Source organism: Meleagris gallopavo, chromosome 23 (genome assembly GCF_905368555.1).
Source record: "Meleagris gallopavo chromosome 23, MGAL_WU_HG_1.1, whole genome shotgun sequence".
Taxonomy (NCBI): domain Eukaryota; kingdom Metazoa; phylum Chordata; class Aves; order Galliformes; family Phasianidae; genus Meleagris; species Meleagris gallopavo.
In genome coordinates this window covers 4,487,353-4,503,652 of record NC_139426.1, presented here as the reverse complement: position 1 = coordinate 4,503,652, position 16,300 = coordinate 4,487,353, and the positions used below count along the sequence as shown (strand labels likewise).

General features: G+C 48.1%; 1 protein-coding gene across 1 annotated transcript in view; it reads right to left on the bottom strand.

The window, feature by feature from the left end:
• PAX7 (paired box 7) overlaps positions 1 to 16,300 on the bottom strand; it is an 85,852-nt gene that overhangs the window by 30,477 nt on the left and 39,075 nt on the right. Inside the window, 3 exon segments of the mRNA NM_001303185.1 lie at positions 58 to 257; positions 839 to 1,004; positions 11,639 to 11,838. Of these exon segments, the coding sequence (NP_001290114.1) occupies positions 58 to 257; positions 839 to 1,004; positions 11,639 to 11,838 (566 nt within the window).

Genomic DNA, 16,300 nt, shown 5'->3' with positions numbered 1-16,300 from the left:
ATCTGGACCAGCCAAATGCTCTCAGCCAAAGAAAGAGAATGGAAGCGGGTCACATACCTGCGGAGAGAGGCCATTGCTAACAGGATTCATGTGGTTGGCAGGAGCTGCAGCATTCATGAAGCTGTCTGAGTAGCTGGAGAAGCTGTGTCGGGCCCCATAGGCAGAGCTGGAATCAGCTGCAGCAGCAGCAGCAAGCCCTCCCTGATGCATGGTGGATGGTGGCAAGGGCTGGGGTCTGTGCACGGTGCTGCTTCCATCTGCAAAGAGGTGGTGATAAAATCACAGGATGGCTTGGGTTGGAAGGGACCCTAAATCCCATCTGGTTCCAACCCCCTGCTGTGGGCAGGGTTGCCACCTACTAGGCCAGGTTGCCCAGGGCCACATCCAGCTTGGCCCATGTTGTTTGCTTTGGACTGATGGAATCTTCACCTCAAAGCTGAGCGGAAGAGATGTGAGACACAGTGGTGTAGCAGGAACGACCATGAGACAGTGAGCAGAGCAGATCCACCTGCTCGCCAGAGGAAAAAGCGGAGTTTCCATTGATGTGAACCAAAAGCTGGTCTTCACAAGAAAGGAAAACCACCTACCCGTTACAGAGGTCTAAGAGGAATGTCACAAACAGAAATGACTGACGGGATGTTGTAGGGCAAAGGAGAGAAGGAATGGTCAGTGGGATGATATAGAGCAAACTAGAGAAGGAATGGCCAACAGGGTGATGTAGGGCAAAGCAGAGAAGGAATGGTCAGTGGGATGATGGAGGGCAGACCAAGGAAAGAATGGCCAACAGGGTGATGGAGGGCAAGAGGAGAGGAGCAGAGCGGGCAAATGAGTGCCTTACCTTGGGAAATGGTGGTGGTTGGGTAGGTGGAGTCTGGCAGCTGGTATGGGGGCAGAGTTGGCATTCCTGTGGGTGGGAAGCCCCCTGGCAGCAGATGGTTGAATGCTGCGAGCTGGTTTGCACCCGCCTGTTTGCGCCATCTCGCTCGTCGGTTGCTGAACCACACCTGGGACAGGGATAGAAAAGAGTATGTATGACTGGCCAAAAACAAACCCGAGTTGGATGCTGTCTTGATAACACATCCAGTGGCAATCTGAGATACAGCACTGGCCAAAGATAGGTTCAAGTTGCAGCCTGGCATTGACTTTCAGGGTATTTGTCCCCATTCCTTAGTCTCCTTTCTCTCAAATTACAACAGTACCACTGCCCTGTCTCCTGGGTAAAGATACATGCATTTAATATTGTGAAAGATATCATTAAGAGCACGGGAGGGTTCTATCAGCAGTAGGGTGAGAAGAAGAGGAATAATTCAGCTTGTGTATTCCGAGTCAGTCCATACCAAATAGATGCATTGCTACCACCTGGCCATTCTGCCTCGTTATCTGACAACTATGTGAATTATGCTGAAGGATTAAGTACCATAATAGCAACACGGCTGCACTGTTAGAAGGGATAAATAGACAGATTAGCATCATGGTTTCTATGTTAGACAAGCTAAATAGATACAACCAGACCGGAGGGAATACAAGGTTTTCTTAGCTCCTCTGTACTGCAGCAAATCACTGTTGTCTGTATGCTAAGACATGCTCTCCTTGCAAGAGGCATTGCAGTGTGCTCTAGCATTGTACTGCAGCCAATTTAAATCTCTATGCATTAAAACAGACGCAGTATTAATGCATGTGCAAAGCTGGGCTCGTGTTTCCTACAGTGCTAGTTTTACCTGTAAGACACAAGGGGAGATTTTTCTAAATTCATGTCTGCACTGATGTGTTTTATCATGGGCAATCTCCCTTCTGGAGAGTGGGAAGTGCTTCTCAGGCTGTCTCTTGGGCTTGGTTTACTTTATTTAATCAGAGAGGCTCTCAGGACCGATCCCTGTTTGGGGTTCAGAAGTATGCGGATAAGCTTTCAAGCCAGATGAGAATGCAGCTGCTGGACTTTGTGAGGCCTAAAGGGCTAGGAAACACGATTAAATTTCACAGCAACATGAAAAAAAATGGAGCAAAAATCAAGAGTGTAAAGCATTCGGGGGAAAAAAATCCTCCATCAGGCTTCCAAGCTGCTCAACGTGAGGTCAGAAGCTGGGTTACAGGGGGCTGAGGCACTGCCATCCAAACTGTCCCCACGTCTTGTGAACCAAAACAAAACTCTCTCCCTTAAATATAATGGAATCCGAGCCCAATGCTCCCTTCCCTCTTTGGAGCAGCTCTCTGAAATGCATGCAGTGCTGATGTCAGGTCCTTGGCACCCAACGTGCCTCTTTACAGACCTGTCCCTACTGCGCTGCCTGGAGCGGCGTAACCTCCCAGCACCTTCCAAAAGCGTGACAGAAATAGGTCAGCACACATCCGATCTGCATTGATCCACAGAGTCCATGCAGGTCGGAATCTCTGTGTTCATTTTTGGCACCAGAAGTCGCTAGCAAAATCTAGGACAGAGTTAAGGAGAGAGAAATGAATGAGCATCAAGGCCTGTAGCGCTTTCGAGTTCTTTTTATCCAGTCCAACCCATGACACAGTTTCTAGGAGCAGTGAGCTGCACAAATAAATAACCTTTTGTTTGCACGGTCATAAGAAGTAGATGGTCCTGCCCTTTTCTCTCACACACAGGTATGTGTTAATTCCTGCTCATTAAGGATACACTGCTTGGCTAATCCTCTCCTCTTCCACACTGAAGGCCATTGGAATTGGAAGGGACCCTCAAGGCCATCTGGGCCAACTCCATTGCAATGAACACCCACAGCTCCATCAGTGCTCAGAGCCCCTCCAGCCTGACTTTGGGTAGTGTCACCATCTCCCTAGGAAACCTCAGTGCCTCACCACCCTCAGTGTAGTCCAGGAATGTCAAGACTTTGGGGAGATTTGGGCCATGTTCCATTACATCACATGAAGTTAATGCTGTCTGTGCACTAGCACACCTACTCACACAAAGTTGAAAAGCAAAGCTTCTCTTATTTTGCTTCTCCAAAGCGAAGGGCGTGTAGTTGATTTGCTTCATATTTATTTCATATTTATTTTATTGTGAAGGGAGATGACTGGCCAGATCCTTTTACAAAGCATGTGCCAGAAAGGCCTTTTCAGGGGTCATCCTTGGGATGCCCTTAAGCTTACAATGTATAAGGGCTTGGGAAGGAAGGAAAGCTATTTTCATGGCTTTGAACTACAACTAGAGAAAAATTTGCTTCCTAATTATGCTACAGGCTCCACCTGTGACCTTGAAAAAGCTTTGTCTTTCCAATCTGAAGTGAGTAGAAACATTCAAGAAACGTTGGTCCTTATGCATCAGGTCATCACTTCTAAAGTGAGGATAAACCCCATGAATCACAGAACCATTTAGGTTGGAAAGACTACTAAGATAATCTAGTCCAACCATCAGCCCATTTTTCTCACATTTTAGTTTATTTCAGCAGTCAACCACCTAAGATAGGGGCCATAATTAACTCCTAGTATGCAGCATACCCAGCAAGATGAGAGCTCTGTCTCAGCTGGAGCGTCGCAGCAAATAATAAAGAATAATGATAGTAAACACGCATGCAAGCAAATACGATTCATAACTACAAGCTGAAGTGTAGTGCTTCCCAGTAGAGCCTGGATTCTCCAGCCACAAATACACTGAAACCTTCCACAAAGAAATTGATAGGATTTATCTTCCCGTGCAGAGGAAGGGACATTTCATGGCCCAAACAGGTTGATTCTGCCCCTTATTTATAACCCCCAGAAAAAAGGCAGATACATTCCAGCTAATGACGTTAGCAATTCTTTCCCTTCCCCCGCCTTAAAGGTGGCTCAGGCCTTTATGCTTATAAATCATTTTATTGGTAGTTAAAATACAGAGGCTAGAGCATCTAACTGTAACGCGAGGCGCACTTCAAAGGGAACCTGCTTTCATTGCACAACAGTTAAGGTTTTATCAGCCACTAAAGATTCCCCCTGCCAGAGGATCCTGTTACACCATGGTAAGCCTGGGGTGAAGGCTACGGCTGCTAAAAGCAGACTGGTGAGAAGGAGCTGAGGAAGAGGAAGAAGTTTTGGCACTGCTGGAACAAAACTGCACGGCCAAAGTTTTGTGCTGGGACAAATGCATTGAAGCAAGGACACCCACAGCCCCATCAGTGCTCAGAGACCCTCCAGCCTGACCTTGGCTGCCTGCACACCTTTCTGGGCAACTTGTGCCAGTGCCTCACTGCCTTTAGTGTAAAAAACTTCTTCCTTACATCTGATGAGAACTCTGTGACAAGAGCAGAACTGTTCACTGCACCATGGGCTACACTCAAAGCAAGGATGCTGCTCTGAGGCTTGTGATCACACCTCTTTATTGCAGAGTATCTCCTCCAGCACCCCCTACACAGATGGCAGAGGAAGGCACAGCGAAGCTAAGAAACCTCTCCAATCCCTCACTGTCAGCTGATTTTGGAAGAGCCCATCCTCCCCACCGACCTGGGTTTGGGGCAAAGGTAAGCACTGGTTCTTATTTAACCCAAATGCCAGCCCTTCGGAGATGTTCCAGGCACTTGTTCTCAAGCAGAGAACAGCAGAGAAGGGTTGCAGAGACAGCTGCCTGCCAGGATGGGGCTGGACTAAATTATCCCCGCAGCCAGTGAGATATGGGTCAGCTCCCACAATTTGTCAGACAAGGAGAGGAAAGGAAGGTCAAAAAGAGCCTCCTGTGGGAAAGAAAGCCTGTTGTTTCCCTGCTCGGCCTAATCAGGATTTGATGTTGGAGAAAGATGGATGGGATAAATGAGCTCATAAATGGAAACAGGGATGGAAAAGCCAAGGCGTGCCTTTGGTCTGCAGCAGGATGGAAGTGATGCAGCATATGTTGCAGAAACCAGGCAAAGAATCTCAAAACCCAGGCACACAAATTCCACCAAAATCAGATGAGGTCCCTCCATAGGTTACATGGAGGCTTTGCAGATTGGGTTTTCCTCCAAACCAGGACAGAGCCTCGCTTGGTCCACATCAGTCCTAAGCATCAGGGACACACGAGCATCGTTGAGGCAGCTGAGATAATTCCTTACAGAACAGAGGGGATACGGGTCCACAACAAGGCACAGATTTTAGACGCAGGTTTTATCCATGCATGCAGGGACACAGCTGTATCTAGTGACACTTTGGTTCAGTGCCCAAAATGCTGAGCCTCTATCACTGGTGGGTGATACAGTTAAGACAAGGTTAGTGGAGCAGAACAAATGATTCTTCACAAATGAGATTATCCAATGAATTTAGCCCGTATTTCTCCTGGCACTTCCCTGCTCCTGAAGGTATTGGCTATTTGTAACATTCTTCTGAAGAGTTTGAACCATTTCTGGCATGGGGATTTATTATTATTATTTTGCAAACCACTTTTGATGAAACCAACCACCTTTGGCAGTAAGATGTTTGATTACGGCTTCACATCTCCAAACCCAACCCTCCACACCAACACAGCTTCACACCACACAGTTTCAAAGCCAGAACCATTTTGGTCCACCTTCCTTGGGCTGGAAATTTGGTGATAAAGGTTCTTCTCATGAAACCTCTCGGAGGCACTGTTTGTTTTTCACACAATGGGACAGACACTGCTCTGCTATAAATCAGTGCGACTGCGCCCGCTCCCATTTAACACACAGCGATCCACACGACGTCTCATCTGAGGAACTGGGACCCAGTTCATTGCTTTGGCCTCTGGGCCCTCTTTCCTTTGTAAGAAAAGCAAATCGTTGCCACATTGTTGAGGCAATGCCTTGTTCAGCTCGCGACCAAAGCAGACCAAGGAACGCAGCACAAAACAAGCTCCTGCCAAATGCTGCAGCTCGTCCTCAAGTTTGCATTTATTCCTGTTGATACCCAGCCATGTTTTGCTAGGAGGACTATGGGATTAGGTTTATCATCTTCATCTCCAGTAAATTTCATACTTAATGAAATAGTGCTGACTCTCTCCAGCAAGATGCCCTCAGGCTTACACAGCTGGAACTTTGTCCCTCGTCAGTGGGACATTTCTATTTCCAAGGGTGCTGCTTACTGTAATTCTACTACGAATACCAAAAGTGCTGATGGTTTTCTAAGCAAACCCTTAGATACAGGCAGAGGACGTGCTTGCAATTTCAAGTGCTCACCTCTGGCTTTTGCAAAATTTAGGTGGAAAAAGACCTGCCACTGCTGTTTAGATCTCTGAAAATCTACCTTACCATTTGTCTTTTTATTTGTGATAAGATTGAGGGCTTATTTGGAGCATATTAGCTGGGGTAAGTGCTCCTGGTTGCTCCTTTTTAAGTGCTTTTCTGTTTCTTAATTCTGGATGAGGAGATGTGAAAGAAGAGCAGCAATGCTGGGACATCAAGCACTGGCCCCCTAAGCGAGTAGGAAGAGATGCTACGAGGTCATAACCAACCTCCACCCAGTTAGCAGCATCCCTCTGCAGCATTAGGCAGTGAACAGCCAGACGCTACTCTGCACCTCAGCTGCATCCAGCCTTGCTGGCTTTACCTTGCAAAGTCCCTTATTCAAGCTGGATCAGCACACTGCCCTCACTCTGACCTTGCTGGGAGCTTGGCACTGCACTGCTGTCCCTCACCGTGCCCAGGCACCACTGTGGTTCTCACGGCCTGGCTGCACAGTGCCAGGGGCTGCTCTCTGCCCAGCTGGATGCTCCGGTGTGCGAGGGCATGGCTGGCTCTGTGCCGTGGAAAATGAGCGTGCCAAGCTCAGCTCTGCCAAGGAGAGCCCCAGCTCCCAGCTCCGCAGCACTGCACCAATGCCAAAACCACGGGGCAGCTGTTGTGTCATAACCCCCTCGCAGCTCTCTTCAAGAAGTGTAAATGAGTGGGACCCTCAGGAAGAAAGAAAACATTCTCAGCTGACCTTTAAGGGTGGAGGATTGCTTCAAAAGAGCCTGTTTGGACACATCTCAAAGGGTTTGGGAAGCAAAACACCAGGCAAACAGCATCAGGCTCCCACCGCTTTGCATGACCCCAGCTCATGCTCAGAGCTTGGAGAGCTGCCTGTCACCACCCCATCCCTCCATCCATCACCTCTGCCCTCAGAAAGCAAAGCACGGACCTCTGACCGCTGGTGTGAGAGCACCCCTCTAGCACAGAGCAAAGACATTTGAGAAGTTGTTGGGAAATCACACAACCACAGAATGGTTGGGTTGGATGGGACCTTAAAGCCCATCCCATTCCAACCACCTGCTGTGGGCTGGGTGCCCCCCACCAGCTCACACTGCCCAGGACCCCATGCAACCTGACCTTGGGCACCTTCAGGTATGGGGCACCCACAGCTCCCTGGGTAACCCAGAAAATAGACTGCAGAAAGCTGCTACAAAATAAGGGAACAGTGGTTTGCAGCTCCTCCGATCCTGAGAACAGGGCTGCTTCGTGCAAAATCTTGAGCAAAATGGAATGGAATTTTTTTTCTGGCACTCCATTTGGCATGTCGGAGCCGTCGCAGCATGATCTGGAGGATGGCTGTTTGTTTACTACTGTTTGAAAGTGTGTCATAAAATACAGATGATGTGAGTAGCCTAGAAATGCACCGAGGTTTCAGAGACAGAATTGCTCTGAGCCTTTTTATTAAATGAAACATCCATTTACTCCCAGGCAGAAATCACAATGGGATCCATCATAAAAATGATCAATAAAGCATTGGGTTGCGACTCCTGCTCTCTCGTTTAATTTTGTTATTGAAATAACTGTTTCTCAGTGCATGGAATTTCCTGGGGATTAACAACAGACATCAACATCACTACAAATCCACCCCTCCTGATTTAATTCTGGGCACTGGCACAGGTTACCCAGAGAGGTGGTGATGCCCCATCCTTGGAGACGCCCGAGGTCAGGCTGGATGGGGCTCTGAGCACTGATGGAGCTGTGGGTGTCCCTGTCCATTGCAGGAGGGTTGGATCTGATGGCCTTTAAGGTCCCTTCCAACTCAAACTATGATTCTATGACTCCATCGTTCCAGGAACTGGGATTAACGGAGCTTGTGGAATGCAAGCCTGTCCCCAGCTGCTGTGGTATGACCACCTGAATCACTCAGAGGTGATGCTGAGAAGCAAAACCATCTATTTTTTTTAATTTTTTTTTTTTTGGGGGGGGGGGGGAAGGGGGAGGAGATGATTTTGGTGGGTTGCAGGGAAAGGATTTTGAGATCATCCTTTGGAACCCATCATGTCTGACTCACCATAGCACCAAGGCGAAGGGAAAGGGGCTGTTTGTGTGGGAACCTATGCACCACGCTCTCCATTTCCAACGTACAAACTTCTAAATGGCTTTGGATTGTGGGGCTGATCGGGGGACATACACTCTTTTTGTTGACGTTGTTCAAACACCAAAGTGAAACAAGCACCCACTATTTGTTTATAACTTGCTTTAAAAGCACAACGTGTTTGGGCAAACAGACCCAACAAATGGGATCATCTCCCAGAGGGATTAGGTTCAACTCTGCAGAGCCATGACTGATGTACCCGGTGTCTCTTTGGGCACTGTCACCTTCAGAAATCATTTCCACACCTGGGTAAGGATTTCTGACAAAACTATTCTCCCGCTGAAAAATGCTGTACTGACAAAGCTGAGACTATGAGAAAAGGGCTGTTCTGAAAATTGTCCCTGCTCTAGAAATACCAGGGAGAAAAGTTTCGAAATTATCAGAGAATCCCATTAAGGTTGGTTTGGTTTTTCTTCCATGTAAAACATTGTCATCGCCAGTTATATAATTGCAAAAAAACAGTGTAAAACCCCAAAATACACTGCAGATCAAACCCAAAGCTTCCATTAAATTCACTAAGTGAATTGCTTAGCTGTTAGGCTTAATTTTAAAAAGCCATGAACACTTGGCATTCGGCAGCTTGTTTGCTGGTAGGGTGAAAACAGGAGCTTGCAGATGGGCAGGAATTCCTTCAGTGCTGGGCAATTAGTGCGGGCACATGAGTCAAGACATCGCCTTGCACAAAAACAAGTGGGAATTTCCACTGGTGGCCTCGTTTGGCACCAATCTGGAACTGAAATCCTGCCCTAGCGGAAATCCACGGCGGTGTTGTCCCCGTCTACATCAGATTTGGGATTAACCTTTGAATGGCTCGGACCCTACGGCGTGTTGTAGCTTGAGTGCTGGAATCCCACATCCCAACCACACAGACACTGCACTGACCCTGCTAAAGCATGGCTCACCCTGCCGTGATCTTCCTAGCAGATGAGAAACCGGAGCTTGGGAGCTCTCCCCCTCCACCTCCTCTTGTTGTTCAGCTTGGGAATTTTATTAGCTGTCAACGTGTCAAACTTCCACTTAGCTGGACAGCTGCATGACCAGCCAGACTCTAAGGTCTGCCAATAAAGTTTAACAGAGCTATCAGCTTTTCACGTGGAGGAGATTACACTACAGGAGCACTCAGGTATCAGAGAGACTGAGTGAGAGCTGGGCAAGCTCATCTTTCATATGGTAAAGGAAGAGAAAGAAGCGAGGAGAAGCATGGACAAGCCTGCTTATTTTTGTCCAGTGCTGATGCAGCAATTAGCTCAACGGGATGCCCATATACAATACAGTTAGAAAGCCTGACGGCAGCTCTGCTGTAGAACTGTGTTTCGTAGAGGGTTGGAAAAGACCTCCAAGATCATCTATTCAGAATGTACTTTTCATTTACCGTCCTCCCGTGTTAACACAAAATGCTCTTGGGGACAAAGTCTGTCCCTTAACACCCAGAACTCCTGATCTCAGCTAGTCCTACCCTCATTACAGCTCCTTCAAACCCAAAGTGCAATTTCTTAACCTTAAAACCTCTTCCCAAACAGGGTTAAGGCTACAAGGTGGTGGACGATTTCCCTGCTGGATGTATGTGTGTGTGTGTGGCTTTTCTTCCCCCCACAAGAACTTGATTGACTAATGTTTGTAGGTCCCGAGAGCCAGTAAAAGATCTGCTCTGATATCCAGAAAATTTTACAAGGGGCGGCAGGCTTAAAAGTGGTGGGAAGAAGCTGAGCCTGCCAGGATGTCGGAATGAGAAAGCCATCAGGAATGTGCCTCAGAGAACAGCTGCTACTAGAGCCCTGGCAGGAACCTCCACGCGAGCTGCCTGGGAGCAAGTAGGGGGATTCAGAGATCACAGCTTGAAACAAGGGAAAGGTTCCCCTTATTTATTTATTTAGCTTTCCCTTTCTCTGCTTTCGCCTCCCTCCCTTCTCCCAGCCTTGTCACGGTGAGGTCAGAACCTATTGGAAAAAAGAGAACCTGCTGCTGGGTTTTGCACCCCCTGGTACTTTTGGGGTTTTTCCCTTCCTCTCCATCACAGCTCATGCAATGCAGATTTCTCGTGCCTCATTAAGAGATATTCCCTAAACTCCGTTCTCCCTTACAATGCCCTTAAAAAAAAATCCCTTGTCAATCTATACAAGGAATTCTCAGAAGCAGAATATGCAAAACAAAAACGGGGGAAATCATGCTACAACCTATGGTGGCTTAGCCCCTAAGTTAGCCACTTTTCCCAAGCTCCATCTATCTACAGTCCCGTATGTCTAGCAAATTATCACTACTGCTGAAATCTCAGATAAGGTTTTTTTCGGATGGATTCAGTTCACGAGATTTCTTTTTTGCTGGCTCTATCAAGCAGACCCTGAATGCTGGATTTCCCCTCTCAAGGGGAAGCTGGAAGGTGATGGGAATAGCCTTTAACCCACGAATGTCCCAGATGTGCACAGGAGGGCAAACATCCCTGCCCAGACAGAGTGGGGCAAGCTTGTGGCAATCACACGACACTCATTATGCTGAGAACCACAGAACAAAAATAAAAGGCTGTTTAACAGGCTTTGCCACAAGCCCACAGTGCTCTTTCCCTCCTTGCCCAGCTCTGGCTGCACGCACACAGTGCTCAGCCTGAAACCCAATCGCACGGCCACGCGGAGCTCGGACTGCTGGGGTCTCCATTTCACTTCTCTAACCCAGCACAATCCCCATTCCCTCCCCCTTCCCTTCCCTTTCCCCAAGGGACCCTATTATACCCCCCGATCTGTTCACACTCCTGATCCCTCTGCGTGTTTGCACACACTGCTGACCCAGCCTTTATCTGGAAGACATAAGGGTCTCTGTGTGGAGTTCCCACAAGGGCTATTAATCGTGTAGATGTCAGAGTCCCCCGGCCCCAAACCCTCCCTTCCTGCTCCTCCCCTCTTCTTCCCTCCCCCCCGCCCTTTTTGTCCTCTCTGGAGATCAGGGGGGGGAGAAAAAAGAAAGTTTTATGAAAATTCACACACGCATCTTGCAAACTTTGCAAAATATGATCTGCTCCCCTGGGCGAGGTTGGTCAATGGTGCCATTTCTCCTCCAGCACCAAATACAAACACACACATACGGCTTCCTCCGAGGAATTTCCTCACACAGCAAACAGAGAGCTAAGTGCCTTGCCAAGAAGGGAAATGTTTGGCTCCGCATCCCAACCTGGATGGAAATCCTGCAGCTGGTACCTCTGCAAGAAGCCAAACCCAAATGGCATAGCTGCAAACCCATGGGAACGCGGGAATGCGCACAACTGGATTTTAGCCTCAGATTCTCATGCTTGAGGCTCCAGAGAAGAGGTCCGTCCAAATTTCCACCTTCCATCCCCAACTGTCTCTCTCCCCAAGGGAAACAAGAAGCTGTGCCACCAGACTCATCCTAGGGTTCTGGTTCCTACCTGAACACGGGCCTCGGTGAGCTTGGTTCTCTGTGCCAGCTCCTCCCGGGTGTAGATATCTGGGTAGTGAGTCCTCTCAAAGGCCTTCTCCAGCTCCTCCAGCTGCTCTGCAGTGAAAGTGGTCCGGCTGCGGCGCTGCTTCCTCTTCAAAGGCAGGTCTGGTTCGGATTCGACATCGGAGCCTTCATCCAGCCTGTTCCCTGGGTGGGCAAGAAGAGGGGAAATGATGCTTAATGAGAGACAGAGAGGAGGGCTGTAGGGCACACCTCAGTGCTACAGTGCTGGTGTCCACCAAAATAAATGCTCTGCCTACATACAACACATCTACCAGTTTTCCACCACTACCACAGATTTCTCCCATTATCTTTCCCCACACTGTTAAAAGCCAATCTATCAAAACCAGAACTGTTTGCACAAAGGGATGGATGCTTCACAGCCCACAGTGGTCACAGTGAAAGAGCTTCCTGTTGTTGACTTATGTTACCTCAAGTGATTTCCATTTTTGGTTTGAAGGGACTGTGTTTAAGTATTGCACATTTTACAATGAAAATACGTAAAAACTGAAAGATAAGAGCATAAAGATTTTCAATATATGATCCCTTGGTTTCTGCAGTCTGATTTCCTCCTGCATTTTGCTGAAGTGCTAGCCTTTGAGATTTCAATTTTTTAAAGCACCTTGAGAAGGAAAAGAGATTTATTAGGAATTTTTCCAGCTGAGAAAAACATTGCCATCTCTGCTTCATCTCTGGGTTGGGCTGCCCAATCCACAGAGTTCTTCTTCTCTTACTTTGCAGATTTCAGCGGTCATTTTTGCACAGTCAGATTCTTAGAGCATGAAGATAGCATCAAAGTCCTTCACCAAGGTCTAACTGATCACCTCCTTCCTCTTCCTTGCCTTGCTCTGGACCTTTGCCTTTCCCTTCTTGAGCCCCAGGTCCCCTCAATCTCTTTGCTTTTCTCTCTCCCCCATAGTAGAGCTGGAATAAGCAAATCTTTTTTCTTCCTATTTGGCTTGGAAATGAAGCAGAAGGCACAGATTTTCACCAAATTTCCACTCAGATCGACTGGGTTTTGGATGGAACGCGCTGCCAACAGCATTACCAATGTCTCTAGCATTTGCTAGCAGCATCTGATGGAGCAAAGCTTGGGTTTCAAAGCTGTGCACCCGAGGACCCACCTGAACTTTTTGTTCAGTTCCTGTGCTATCATCACCCGAAATATGCCCTTTTCTTTTCAGAGCTGGGAATGGCAGCTGTGCCTCCCTAACAGCTGCTCTGCTTGGAGGAGTAGGAGGCAAACATCCCACCAGAGCTCACTTGTTTATCCTGAGAAGATCACAAAATGCCATCGCATTCTGCTTGCTGCGGGACAAAAATGCTTTTATGTCTCGAGGACACAACGTTAGAGCTGAGCTAACTCCACTTGTGTTCATTAACCAGCTTTCTGATTGCATCCGTGTTCGGGAAAGGTCTGGAATCTCAAATGGTGTGAGAGGAACATCTGTACTTGAGAACAGCAGCCCTGCACATCTGCACCCCAGATGATTTGGGGCAGGTAGGAGCACATCTGGAGCTTGGAGAACCGTGTTGTGCCAAAGCACATCTGGAAACCTGCAGCACACGGCAGAGTTCTGCACGTTGATCACATAAGTCACTGGTTATTGTTGGCTTAATTAGGATTTTTTCTTGATAATCAATACAAGAAAAGGACAGAACTGTGTTTTGGCTCAGAATGTGACAGGGTCAGTGAGAGAGAAGGAAGATACACTGTGAGCTGTGCTATGTACTACAGCTCACTGCTTTCTTGATGCAGCTGCTTACGTAGCATACAGCAAGGCTGGGATCCAGCATCTCCCCAGGTGAGGAAAGTCCAGATCCCTGATTTGCCCTAAGGATTTGAGAAAGGAAAAGCCATTGTCACCAGTAACAATCTGTCCTATTCACAGCAGCACTGGTGACCGTGCTGGTCATCACCCTGGCTACAGGGCTAGAAAGAGAGAAAGCCCAAACTTGCCACATAAATTGATGTAACACTCTTTATCCGTGAGACTCCAAGCAGCCCCCAGCTGGCATTATCTCCATTTCACAGCTGTGGCAGGGATGGAGGAAGTCACCCACCTACAGTCACCCCATGAGTCAGGAGCAAAGCTGGGAAAAGAAGCCGCAGCTCCTCGTGCCAAGTCCAAGGCTCCAGCAGCCCGACTACAAAGACGAAACCAAGAGAGCAAGAAAAATCCCAGGGCACGCCTGGAACCAGCTGGTCTCAGTACGATGCAGCTGCTGCTGTCAGCCACAGATGCACCAAATAATACAGAAAGTCGTTTGGCTGAGATAGACTGCAATATGAGCCTGTTACTTAGAGCATCCCCTGATAACAGGGACTCCCTTACCTGCCTAACGCACGACTCGAGGATCAAACAGGTCTTTTCCACTCCTAAATGTGCTGGACAAACAGTTGCCATAATCTCCATGAAGTTTCTGTGCAATGAGAAGCTTCCCAGTGCTGCAGGAGTAACTCAAGGAAACCTCCCTTCCCAAGCAAATCCAGGGGACCCATCCAAAACCCGAGTGCTTCGTTCCACAGCTCCATGTGAAACACAGACACACTGCACTCCAACCAGCACAAGCAGGGGGAGAAACTCAGTTTGCAGCCTCTAGCAGAATGGAGTACTGTGGGAGCACATATTGGCAGAGTTTTACACTTACTCAGCACAGGCAGCAGTGTGCACACTGTCCATAAAATGGTGGAGAGGTACCTGGCAGCAGCTTCTTACTGATCACTAATGGTGCTGGGAAGCAGCTAGCTGTCTGCTCACAGCTCCCCCTGGTATCCTACTGGCTGAGAAAGAGCAGAAGGGAGAGGTGAAGAGATGGGAAAATCTCACAAAGGAAAACAAAGAGAAAAATGCATTGATTGTGGGATGCGCTGATCCATAATGGCTCTTCTCCATTGAAAGAAGTGTGGCCAGAGCCTATAGCTGTACCTACTGACGTAGGACAGGTGAAATATATATGCCTGGGCTTGTCCTGGGCCCATTCTAGCAGGTGCAGATGTGTAAATTATGGCCCACAACTCAACATTCCTGAGAAATGCTGCTGGTTCAGGTTGTGGTACAATTAGCAGAGCACTCTGGAGGGGATTGAAAGGAACACAAGTAGGCTGAGGCTGGAGGAGAGGAGTAAGGAAAAGCCTCCATAATTACGGGCTGGATTTGTCCTCTCTCTTCAGCTTTCCCATCTTCCCCCCTTCTCCTCTCCAGCTCCATTCACTGCTTCTGGGCTCCTCTTAGCCCCAGAGTTAAATTAATCAACAGGATTAGGTGGAATCGGCCGTGAGAAGACCCTCCAGGCTCAGACTGAGCCCTTGATGCCCTACAAGGACCTGCTGCCTCGTCGTGAAGCACCTTGGTGCCGTCTGGAAGGATTGGCAGGCAGGACCAGACATGAAAACGCATTCATTAAAGTGGGGATTGGATTTTGTTGGAGGGGAAAGGGAAAACACATGCGCTCTCCTTCAGTATTTCTCATCCCTTTGTCATCCTCTCGCTTTCATTTCCTCTCTCTTTCTCTCTTGCTTCCAGCTGCACCATCCTAAAAATTAAATGTTGGATAGGAGAGGTGAAGAAGAAGGGAATGGTATTGTGGATGGTTTAGCTGTAACCGCTTGTGCTGCAAATGGCTTCAGCAAACCCACCCAGGCACTGCTGGAGCAGCAGTGATGCTCCACAAAAGCGGGGCTGGAGGTGACAGCTGGGAAGCTGAAGGTGCCCCAGGGGAAATTGAGTTGGATGACACAAGAATGAAGGCAAATCTCACTTTGGTGGTATCCCGGAGATCTGAATATCCCCTCTTATGAGCACTATGCCAGGTCTCCCCTTGCTCACAAAGCTCTCCATCCACCAAAGGAGCCGTTCTTGGTTCCCCAACAATGAAATATATGCATGTTTTTCTAGTCCTGTATATACCTGAGTTTCAGGTCAGGCAACTTTATGATGGAGGGCAATAAAGAGGCTCTCAATGGCCTCGGACAGGGCAGCTTCACCTACAACGATGCTTTTGCTTGACTTAATAAACAGAGCCACATTATCACGAGACAAAAAGGAGCTACCCATCTCACAGATGGAAACCTCTCTTGATTTCTGTGCGGGCACGAAATAATAAACCAAGGAAAAGATCTGCATGTATTCACTGCATCCACAATGTTACTCTATTCTTTCCTGTTCTGTTTTCAAGCACCCACAGTATATTTATCAGGTTGAGGCTGTAACTGGCCATAGGCCAGTACTGTGATGCTGCTATTTCCATGCTCTTTTTTCACCACCTGCTTGTGCAACTAGCCTGTGTACCATGCCAGGACTGGCAGAAGGTGTGCTTCGGTCCAGCACATCCATAGCAGAGCTTCTAGATAGAGCAAAGTTAGATGAGGATGTAGCAGAGGGCTCTGCTGCTGTTCTCTACCACATTTAGGAGCAGGGAGGTAGGAGTGCACACCTCCCAGAAGCAAGCTAGTGTCCCAGGTGGGATAAGAAGGGTCAGTAGGAAGCAGCCATTTATTCAAGGCATGGCTCCTGTGCTAGATCAGCAGCCAACAGCTTCAGAAGCAAGAGCTGAAACTCTCTCTGTCTTCTTAGCATCTGCCTTTCCCTCTGGCAGAAAGCAAACA